Source organism: Parasteatoda tepidariorum, chromosome 4, assembly GCF_982258835.1.
Source record: "Parasteatoda tepidariorum strain Cologne lab strain chromosome 4, Ptep-v5.0, whole genome shotgun sequence".
Taxonomy (NCBI): Eukaryota; Metazoa; Arthropoda; class Arachnida; order Araneae; family Theridiidae; genus Parasteatoda; species Parasteatoda tepidariorum.
The window spans coordinates 80,488,729-80,500,623 of record NC_141758.1 but is presented as its reverse complement, the minus strand read 5'-3'; the positions used below and the strand labels follow the sequence as shown (position 1 = coordinate 80,500,623).

Below are 11,895 nucleotides of genomic sequence, written 5' to 3'. Positions count from 1 at the left end.
ACAAATGAAAACCGTGCAAAAGTTTTTATAACAAACTAATTGAACGCTAGCAGACAATTATGAGACTCTATATCAACAATTATTCCAATTTATTGTTCTTCATGAAATTAAATGTTTTGCGCAGCTTAGACTGCTCATAAAACTGTTCTTTATTTTATTTTAATTATTATTATTATTTTTTTTGGTATTTTCATATTTTTTATATGTTTTAGTAAGCGCATTTTTTTTATTTATTAATTTTATTTATCTCAAGTATTTGAATTTCAGAACAATATAAAAATCAATTTTTAAGAATACATTTTTTCATTTTAAAGTTTACAAATTATAAATCTTTAAAGAATTTGAATAAAATGTGTTCAGATTTTTCTAGCATAGAGACAACGTTATTATTTGGCATAACAATTTACAAAAATCAAATAAAAGAAATAGAGTAGAGACCACTTTAGTCAAAGTTCACCCTGACATTCGTTTGGTATAGTGATTGATCTTTCTATCTTTATGTCTTTGTCTGAGCAAAGGAGGGGATATAAGACTCTATATTCATTGTCTACAAAGTACTTCGATTGGTTTGAATAAATTATCAAAGCAAGCATGCGGCATGCGCATTGGTAAAATTGCGGCAAACAAAAATGCTAAAAATGCCATTCTAGCAAACCTGACAAAACGATTAAGCAATAAAGATGCAAACGAAGACGTAATTGACCAATCAAATGTCTCTATTTATTAAAAAATCGGTCAGCCAAAGCAACAGCCTTTTTAAAATTTTGATAATAATTAATGCTAGAGGTTGTAACTGTAACTTTTAAATTGCTCTCAAATTTTTCATCTCGATAGTTGGAATGTTACAATTTATTTTAACATCGATTTTTAATCTTACCTACCAATATTGATTATTTTTAGGGATATAAAATTAAAGGATATTGAAGAAAATATCGGATGTGATTACTCTTTATCTTTAAAATCTTTCAAGTTGGTGAAAATTTTCAGAACTTTCTTTTGTTTACATATTGTGATTGAAATTTTTAATTGAATCATAAACTGTAAATAAAATATATACATTGCCTTTAACTCCCAATTAAGTTTAAGTTATTTAAAATTAATCCATTGCTTTAAAAATTATTTGATGTATTAATGATGATTTAGAATTTTGAAATTAGTAGCCCCAGGCAGGCTAGAAATGCGGGGGCCGTGGTCATTACCTTTAAGCAAAATGTACTTGTTGTTTATTTATAAAGTGTCTTTAAAATAATATGAGTAAATTACGATATATTAGCGAATTACAGCTTATATTTATTGAACTTTTTGTTTACTCATAATTCTTATATACAATTGTTTAGAAAAAGTCAAGAAAAAATTATTTGAAATAATATTATTAGAATCCTGCCAGGGGAAAAATATACTTGAGGGTGCCCCTTGGTGAAATTAGTGACTTATGTTTGGCGCCATTCCAGTTTGCGCGGAACACCGTAGTAACAGAAATGGCTGCCAAAACATAATTATATTTCAATAAAACATTGGAAAATTTCAACAAAACATCGGCCAAAACTTGCAATGAACCCAATATAGGCAAAATTAATAAACCCAATAAAATGCATTTTGAATCGAAACAAAATTTAATGGAGGAAGACAAGGAAAAAACAACTCACATCTTCATTAAGCTTCAATATTCTCTGATTTAGGAGCACAGAATTCTTTAATAACAGTTAGATACTGTCTAAATTTATCATGAATAGAATCTGTGTACCTCCATCGCCACATAAATTCGGCAAAATACGAATCGAAAATAGCGTCTGTAATACCAGACTAGCAGTGACATTTTTTAAAATTAATTTTTATGACTGCCCACATACCTTCGATCATTATTGACCAGAATCAAAAGTAACCTTACCAGCCGGTATCCAACGTAGAACTAACGGACCTCTGGAATTACATATACCGTTGAACATTTAAAAATAACCCTCTAAAATCTAAACCAATCCGAATCACGATTGGGTTTCAACATCGCTCAGCTTGGCGATCAACCGCGATCACAACTTGGCAAGAATCAAGGGGCACCCTCAACTATAGTCTACCCTCCTGCCAGAAATGTGGAGGCCAGGGCCTTATGATAAATCAGTCACTGGCCCCAGTTGCATTATATGTTATGAAATGTTGGTAATTCTCTGCTTATTAGCAGAAATGAAGGATATTTTAGTTTTTTCTTTAGAAAAATGAATAGCTTATGTGTGTAATATATAATTAAAAGATGTTTTTATTATATTATCTGATAAGTTTGAAGTATTAATTGAAATAATTATTTTTAAATGAAAAAAACTCCTATGAAAGTTCATTCCCGCACTCTTACCACCTATGATTACAAAATTCATTATTTCTCACTGAAGTACCTATACTTTTCTTGTTAAATTTTAATCTTTTAAAATTAACACTTGTAGCTTTGTTTCTATGTATTAAGTTAATTTTTTGGTCTTCAAATGGGTTTTTTATTTAGCTAATAAGTTTGAAACTTATAATTCTTATTACTCTTTCACTCATAGTGATTCAGATCCTTGGCATTTATCGTTATTTTAATTTTATTTATGAGTATAAATTTAAAACAAACAATATTTTCTCATTTCTTCGTTGGGAGAAAATTACGCATTCTTTTGCAGTCGATTCTAATGGTTTTAAAGACTAGTTAAGAAAGATATATATATATATTTTTTAATAAAATATATATTATACATTAATGTATGAAATTTAAATGTATTTATTTATGATATCTAATATAATGTATTCATTAATATTATTATTCTTACACTATGCTATCATTTTCTCACTTAAATAAAAGTTATAATTTTCAGGGGTCTGCCCAGATATTTGGTGAAGGGTCCGTTTTTCGTGAAATTGGGAAAAAATTACTCACATTCTTTCAACTAGGATCCATTTTTACGAATTTGTGCAAATAGGGTCCGTTATGGCAACAAAACAAAAAACTTTTTAAAGGAGTTTTCAAATTGTAAAGACATACAAGATAATGCTCAACACTGTAAAATTATAATTAAAAAAATTAAATTTAAAAAAAAGCAATTGCGGCTTCTAAACTAGCGATGCAACATATAAAAATTTGGTATTTAGCCTATACGCTGAATATTCATTTCGGACGAATAATGGAAGAATCGAAGACAAAACTTAATTCGTTTACATCCATCTTTCTTGTTTTCTGCCCTGGAAAGGATTTATTCGATTAACAAAATAATAATGAAGATAAACAAATTTGTGAAGGGTCCGATTAGAAGAAAAATCATTTTGTGAAGGGTCCGTTAACGGACCCAAATTTCTTCTAAACAGACCCCTGATTTTAGTGCCTTTTTGATATTGAGTATGACTTCTATGTTGTTCTTATCTAGTGCCTTCTTTCCAGGATTACAAAAAACCCACCTACCTAGTAAAACCCACTCTGAAAAACCCAGTAAAACTTGGTTTTTCAAAGATTGATTTCTTTTTTATCCTTGGTTATATTAAAGAGCTATTTTATTGAAATATATATGTAGCTTAGCCTAAAAAAACTAACCTATGGTGGAAAAACTAACTATGCTTAAGACTGGAGAGTCACCTTGCTGGCTAGATTTGACTGTATGGCTATTGATTAGTCAGTGCCTTTGATTCGCATTTTTTGCAAAGAAAAAATTTTCTTCAAATATTTTTTAAAACTAAAATACAAATAAAAAGTAATCCTGTGTTAAAATAAGTTTCAAACGTGTGTTGTATGTGAGTACATGTAACATTTTGTATTGTGATGTCACAAGAAACTTTTTTCAGAATTTTGCATCAATTTATTTTTATTAATTATTAATTACCTATATGTTAAGTGAATTTATAAAATTAAACTTGATTATTAATATTAAAATAGACTTTTTTGAAATAAGGTACTTATTGCTGCCCTCTCTTTTGAAAAAAACTCCATTAAAACATGAAAAGCCCAATAAAACCCAGAAAAGCAAACCCGGGTTGGGTTTTTCTAGAAAAACCCAACCAGGTTGGGTTTTTCTAGAAAAACTGTATTTATTGAAACCCTGCTTCTTTCATATTTTATTACAATTAGAACAAAATTAGATATTTTTGATACAATTTTTTTCTCTTGTCTTACCTGAAACCAGCCTGTTTGTAGAGTATGTCCCATTCATGAGACATTTTGTTTCTGTTTGATATAAAAATAAAAATTTTCTCCATCGTTTTTAGTTTTCCCTCTTACGTAATAAAATTATTTTATAATAATTATGTAATAAAATAATTTTAATGAACAATTTGAAAAATATCTTGAGCAAGAGTTATATTGACACCTATCAATTATTTCTTTTTCGATTAATAAACTATTTTATTTTTTATACTCATAAATTTCTAATCATTTGAAATAAAGTTCAATTAACATAATTAAGGAGTTACTAATTTTTATTTGTAAAAGTTGTTTATAAAAATTAAAAAAAATATTATAGATACATAGAGAAAAGAATATAATAGCTTAGTAGGTTATAGCAGCAATTTAAAATATTTGACAAGTTGTCAATCTTTAACATTCATTTATTGATTAAATGCATAGGTTATAAAAAAAAAAAATCATTTTAAAATCATGTTTTACTATATTTCATTTATATAAAATATTAAAAATCTCTACTATTGCTTTTTAGCTAATAACAAGGTTATCTAAAAAATGATGTAAACATGACCAGTATTTATCAATTACCTAATTAAAATGTATTTATTGTAAATATTTCCTTCCAAGATTCATTTGATTTCTCTTTCTTTATATAATGTTTGTAAAAATGCAGTATTTTCCATTTTATTTATGGTATATAATATATGTAAAATTATAATTATTTATATATAAAATTATAATGCTTTTTAGGTGAAGTTACTTTTGTGATGGGAAAAAAATTCTATGATGTATTAGGTGTGTCAGAAAAGGCCACTGATGATGACATTAAAAAGGCATATCGAAAGCTGGCCTTAAAGTACCATCCTGACAAAAACAAGTCTCCTGAAGCTGAATCTAAGTTTAAAGACATTTCTGAAGCTTATGAAGTTTTGGGTGACAAAACGAAACGAGAAAAGTATGATAAGTATGGCGATAGTCCAGCACCTTTTCAAAACAAGCAAAATTTTGATCATTTCACCTACTCAGAGTTTCCTCAATTCAGAGCTGATTTTAATCCCAGTAAGTATAATTTATTTCATGCATCACTTGATATATTTGTATTTCCAGTCGTTTGTTTTTCATGTATTGTTTTGAGCAATTATACTTTGTTGCTTACAATATTGCTTATTTTTACTTTTTTTCTAATACGATTAGTAACTTTGCTTATTACATGTGGGAGTTTCACTATTACTTTTTTCTCCGTGTACTTTTGACCTGTGTTTGTGTTTCGTTAATTTTTCATTGCATTTACATTTCAATTTTTGAATTTTTAATTTCTTTTTTATTATTTAGTTTATCCATTATGGGACCTCAGGGCACAGTCAGTTTTTGGTATTACCACTGAGGACAGAAAGGCTCCTGTGTGTTAGCAGACAGTGTGTCCCCTGAAGAAGTGCTGTTTTTGCTAACATACTTATCTTTAGAATTTTTTTTTTTTGTTGCTAGATTTGTGTTTCTAGCTTTCTAAATTGTTAAATTTAAAACAAATTTGGTTTTAGCTACTTTGAGCACTTTTCCATTTTGACTCATTATTTTAAATCTTATTTTGCCTTTTTCTGAAAAATCAATTTCATTCTTTGATTAATAGCTTATTACATTTCATTAATCAAATTATTATATATTTATATATGTGTGTTTGTGCATGTATATCAGGGCGTGCAAAAGCTGAGTTTGTCCCCAGTGTTGTTAGCCATAACTATGCCTTTGTCTGTTTTAGTAAGGTTTGGTATTTTACATTTGAATGCATATGGCAAATAAATTAGCAAACATTTTTGCTAACCAAAGTATAAGCATGTGCTTAAACTTAAAATCATTTTTCTGAATATGGACCTAAGTTGCTTTCCTCAAAAAAAAAAAAAAAAATAATAATAAATAAATAAATAAATTGTTACAAAATGTTCTAAAATAGTTTTGCTCCAAATACATACACTTTTCAAGTTCTTCTAAACAAAATAATTAATTTAAACTTTTCTAAATGAAGTTAAATATTTTATTTCTCAAAAAATTCAAATTGCTTTGCTTACCTGAAAGAAGAAAAAAAAATAGAGAAGGAAAGAAAATAGAAGATATATAAACAAACTTCATTGATCAATTTTAAATATTTTTAAGTACAGCATAATTAAGTGGATTTTATTAGGTTACTGAGGTAAAGTGCATTATTCTAAATTAACTTTAAAGATAATTTAGATAGTTTCTGTTCGTTTTTCACTTTATTTTATTAAGAAAAATCGACATAATAGATGAAAAATATAATGAAAGAAAAGGAGTGGTGTCGGACTAAGAAATAATTAATTTACAATCAAAATATTTATTATTTTCTAAATCAAAGTATACAAATAAGGCTTAGAATCTTGCTTTAAACAGAAAAAAATAATTTAATTAATTAAATCCTACTGGCACAGTTCAATTAAATTATGTATTTTGTTGTTGGACGTAAGTATCAAAAGTGAATTTTGGGAGTTTTTCTACAGATATGTGCAAGATAATCTTTTTTGTTACAGTTCTTTAATTATTATTTATTCTATTATTAGTGTGAAATGTTTTTTGTACTTATTAGAGATTCACTTACTGTGGTTAAAATTTTCAAATAGCCCTTCATTTAATTTATTGAAAACTGATAGTGAACAATTCAAGAAAATGAGAAAACTTTATAAAAATATATTTTAAATTCTCAGACCCACAAGTCTTGTTATTGAAAATGCTTTATATGTATATATATAAAAATATAGAGCTAAATTAACACAATTATATTAATGGTATTTATTAATGCAGCAAGACTTACTCTAAGACTGTAAAGAATTTAAAAAAAATCCCAATTAAATCTTGAAAAGTAGAGTCCAGTAGTTTTTTTTATTATTATTATTATTTCTGAAAAAACTCTGGTCACTTACAACCCTGACTAAAATCTGCATTGCATATTTTCAATTTTTTTAATTTAAAGAAAAAAAAATTAAAAAAAAATCAGACTCAGAAATTTCTCAATTGAGGTAAGGAACAGTTAGAAACAAATCAAAGACCGAGCATTTTGACCACAAATAGAAGACACAAATTATTAATGAATGTCAAAATTGAAGCAAAAAGAGAAGGTGTTTTAGAGAAGGTTCTTACCTAAGCGTACTAAGGAAGGTTTGTGATTTGCTTGATTCTGCTGACAAGGTGAGAGAAGGTGTAAAATTGCCAGACTTGCATAATATTAGAATAACCTTAATGCTGTCTTTTATTTTTAGATTATTTAAGTGTATTTTTACATTATTTTTAAATTGTGTTCATATTTCAGGTTTTAATTTGTTTTTTGGAGCCAATGGAAATATGTTTGAGAAACCTAACTACAGGCATTTTCAACGAGCTCAATCAACTAGATGCCCACGTGCCAAACCTAAAAGAAAAGAACCTCCTGTAAAGGACCCGCCTATTTATCACGACCTCTTAGTGTCATTAGAAGATGTTTTGATAGGCTGCACAAAGAAAATGAGAATAGAGAGAAATTTTGTTAATCATGGAGTAACTAGAAGAGAAAATAAGGTTTTGACCATTAATGTCAAACCTGGTTGGAAAGCTGGAACTAAGATAACATTTAAAGAAGAGGGTGACAGAAATCCTGATACCATTCCTGCTGATATCATATTTATTATCAAAGATAAGCCACATGTGCATTTTGAGAGAGATGGAACTAATATAGTGTATACCTGTAATATTACATTGAAACAAGTAAGTATTTTATTCAAAGTAAATTTGCTTTTATTTTGGGGGACATGGTGGTTTAAATTTACTGAAATCAGAGTAAAAATAAATTAAATTAACTTTTACCTTTGTGCAGTCCACCTCAGAACTCTAAAAGAAAAAACAACAACAACAGAATGCTGAGAAAATGTATATTAATAAAGAATAAAGTAAAATTTCTATTATTGATAAGCAGAAAAATGTGAGTTTTTATTATTTATAATTATAGCACATAATATTATTTCAGTGAAATTTACTGAGTCTCCCTGTAACAGAAATTTTACTTTATTCTATTAAAGAACAATCAAGGAGATTACGTTAACGTCACTCATTCTCCATTTTATTTGCATTTTGAAATCAATTTCTTTCCTTTATAATATAACATGCATAACTTATAAAATTGTTCCTGAGACATATTCTTGTTTAAAAGTTTCAATACAAATATATTAAATGAACTTAATGGTGCAAATAAGTAATCAATGCATTCGTATAATCCAGAGAAAGTTATAAACGTTTCTTATTGTGCTGCCGAAATGTTTGATTGGAGGAATTCCACGAATCAAAAATTTATATTCCGACAAAATTTTCTTGGATTTCCAAACTAATATGAAGTTTATTATTGAATAAAATAATTGATTTAATTTTCCCAAAATTTGTGATGTTATGTCTTTATGATGTATGTCTAAATTTGTGATGTATGTCAAATGTGAAAAATTAATATAAGAATGCATATATTAAAAGTAAAAATACCATGCCGTGTTACATTTTTCTGGAAATCAGTTAAAGGATTCTTTCATGCATTTTCTAAAATTTTTCTCCATTAAAAAAAAAAAGAAACCTTAACTAGGAAAGAAGCTTAAAAAGCAATCTGTCTTTTTCCGGTTTCTTATGACAAAAGAAATCTGAAGGGCATGGGGGAAATACGCAAATTGTTGTGTAGTATCCATCTGGTGTAAAAATTAGAAAGTTACTAAGGATACTAAAAACAGGTGGTTAGGTTTGATAGGAAAAGTGGGACAGCAAAAAAAAAAAATAATAAATCTGATTTTTTATTTTATTTAGATTAGTTCTTTTCTTCACATTTACCAATCAAAACTCAGATAAAATATAATAATAAAAGTTAATGTTATTTAACAGCTATAAAATTCATTAAATAATTACACTGAAATTGCTATAAATAATTCCAACTCTAATGATTAAAATTATTTTGCATATAGTTATTACTAAGTATTCAAAACTAATCATTCAGAAATTTAGATTGTAGTTATTTTTGTTTAAGCTCAATATCGAACAACCTATTCTATTCGTAAAGATAAAGGTCCAATTTGACAGCTGTTAAGTAGGGAAGAAAAAATAATCTGGAAATATGAATTAAATTTTTCTTGAGTGAACAAGTCTTTCTTCCTTGTTTTTATATGCAAACTACGTATTTAATGTTTCAAAAGTATTGGAATTTAAATAAAACTAAGTGGGCTTAGCTGAAATATTTGTATTAAACAGCAAATTATTTTACTTGTGGCGAAAGGAAAATTATAATACTTTAAAGGTTTTTATTACTTTTATTTAGTTTATTTTTAAAATTGAATAATAACTTACATGCGTTATTTCCCTAGATAAATTTTTAAATTAGAATTTTAGCTATTTCTAATGCACTATCAGAATTCGAAATTAACTGTGGTCCATGACTACTAAATTTTTCACTCTGACTACCATAAAACAGTTATCAGTGGTCCTCAGGCAGAATCAGTATTGAATGTGAAGGGATGGTATACTTTTATCTGTGTTGGTGACCAAAAAGTATATTTCATCATGATTGTGACGTTTCATATTCTGTTTATTGTAATTTTTTTTTTATTTAAATTCAATTCATTAACTTTTTTTTATACAAAATTTAATCTAGGCATGTTAACAAACCATTGAAAATGTGTACAAACTAGTAATATCTGTTTTCTGGTTTTTAGGTCTAAGGCCTAAATTTTCTACTTTTGATAATGAATTAAATGTTCAACTGTTGTTTTCATATCTGGCAACTTTTATGCCTATTGAAAACCATTGTAAGCAGACATCATGGGTGCAAGTCTTCCGTCCCCAGGACTGATTTCAGTCTTTCGAAAATGTCCGCGGACGGAAACAAGACTGACTCGAAGACGGAAATCGGAAGAAAAAAAAAATTTCTGTCCTTAAAAATATTTTTAGGTCTACATTAATGGTCTACTTTCTTATATCTTGTTGTTATTTTATCAAAAGACAGATGAATAAATATTTTTTGTACAGTATTTAAACTTGATGTATTATGGTAAAGCTTTCTTAGATAGTTTGCATATGTCGAGGGGGTATTGTGTATGTTAGGTATTTCAGTCAAAAAAATTTCAGTCTTGTCCTTTTTTCCAACTTGCACCCATGGCAGACATCCATTACACATTTAACTACTGCTAGCAACATAAATAATATCTAGTAGGCCTGCTATAAGAATGATATTGAATGTAGTATGTCTTAAGTATGTTTTAACTACTTTTATAGATGTTAACGCCATTTTAATTAAATTTGTTAAAATTAGAATCAAGTATGAATCTAGAAATTTTGCTACCACATTAAATCAATCAAAGCTTAACCCCGTCCCGCCCCCATCAGGGGGCATCCGGGAAATGCTGTAGACTCAAAGTACGTGCACGTAACTACTCAGCAAGAAAAAAGAGGATTCACAAAGGTAGGCCTGGTGACGATTCATGGCAACACGTCGGAATAATGGGCATGAGAGGCAAAAGCACCTCCAGGGAAAATCCTGGTTGATGTAGACTGGGCGCCACACACGCAGAGCTGAGCAGCAACCTCCCCAAGAATTACCACATTAAATATAAAATCTTTCTCAAAATGCGGATGAGTTGGCAAATATGTAATATTAAATATGCTTTTGAATAAGAATAGACTAAAAAGTACAGTAATATCTGTTGTGTGTGGATCTTGAAAAGGACCTTTCCCTTTAACTCTTAAATTGCAGATTTTCTCGAACGGGCCTCTTCTCTTGCAAATCAGCAAATTTGAGGCCAATCCCCCGACTTAAGCAGAAGAAAAAATAATGGACTGTAATCTATGTTCGTGTATAAAATATTACATTTGTTTAAAAATTTAAATTCTCCTTTTAGGCACTTTGTGGAGCTACATTGGAAATTCCGACATTAACTGGTGAGAGTCTCTTGCTCAATCTTACGGAAATAACTAATCCTGAATCTGAACATCGTTTTGTGAACAAGGGTCTTCCCTATCCTAAAGACAGTGAACGTAGAGGGGATCTAATAGTCAAATTTCAAATAAATTTTCCCAATGAGATCTCTGAAAATTCTAAACGAAAAATTAAAGAAGTTCTGCCCTCATGACGCCAGGATGCAGAAGATAACCAAGGTCATGGGAAAAATACTAGCTCAGACATCTGCCAAGAAAATATTCTGCCTTCTAAACGTCGAAGGGTCGTTTGATGTCTGTAACCAATATTTCCAGGTGATTTCATACTAACATTTGACCCTTGATCCTTATCTTCTGCCAAAACATATTGAATGTTTTTTAACATTTTGAATAAGATCTTCATGTAATGCTGATAATGATTTATATATGTGTTCCAGCAAATTTAGTTTGTAAATTTTGCATATTTATTCCTGTCCTAATAAGGGCAATCATTGTCAGTAACTAATCAAAAGTCTCCATCTTTACTAGTTTCTGTAATTATTACTTTTAAGAATTAATATGTGTTATTTTATTAATAATAAATTTGTGAATTTTGAGAGTTTTTTTTTGTTGCTATAACCTTATTATATATTTGATATGTTTGCTTTATTTCAAATCTTAAAAAAAAAAAGTATTCTAGTAGTTTACTTTTCTTATTTACGAGTTCACTTAAATTCTCATGTAGCTAAAGTATTACATTGTACATATTTCTAAATTGAATTAATCTGCAGTAAATTTTGCCAAATTTTCACTGTCATAATTTTGTCAAATTGCAAAATTGGCAT

General features: G+C 28.3%; 1 protein-coding gene across 2 annotated transcripts; it reads left to right on the top strand.

Annotated features, from left to right (window-relative positions):
- Positions 1-795: 795 nt before the first annotated feature.
- LOC107453720 (dnaJ protein homolog 1) lies at positions 796-11,672 on the top strand. Of its 2 annotated transcripts, none has more exons than XM_087161459.1 (4): positions 796-969; positions 4,883-5,191; positions 7,449-7,879; positions 11,035-11,672. In XM_087161459.1, the coding sequence occupies exons 2-4, from the start codon at positions 4,900-4,902 to the stop codon at positions 11,263-11,265; spliced, it is 954 nt and encodes a 317-aa protein (XP_087017585.1). In that variant the 5' UTR covers positions 796-969; positions 4,883-4,899; the 3' UTR covers positions 11,266-11,672. The 2 variants fall into 2 exon arrangements, with proteins under 2 accessions (XP_087017585.1, XP_087017587.1); XM_087161461.1 differs by lacking the exon at positions 796-969 and adding an exon at positions 1,006-1,212.
- The last annotated feature ends 223 nt before the right edge of the window (positions 11,673-11,895 follow it).

Excerpts from the sequence above, each read along its gene's own strand:
- LOC107453720 (XM_087161459.1), top strand. The coding sequence starts at position 4,900 with ATGGGAAAAAAATTCTATGATGTATTAGGTGTGTCAGAAAAGGCCACT. Across the intron at positions 5,192-7,448 it reads CAGAGCTGATTTTAATCCCA|GTTTTAATTTGTTTTTTGGA; the intron begins GTAAGTATAATT and ends TTCATATTTCAG. Across the intron at positions 7,880-11,034 it reads GTAATATTACATTGAAACAA|GCACTTTGTGGAGCTACATT; the intron begins GTAAGTATTTTA and ends TTCTCCTTTTAG.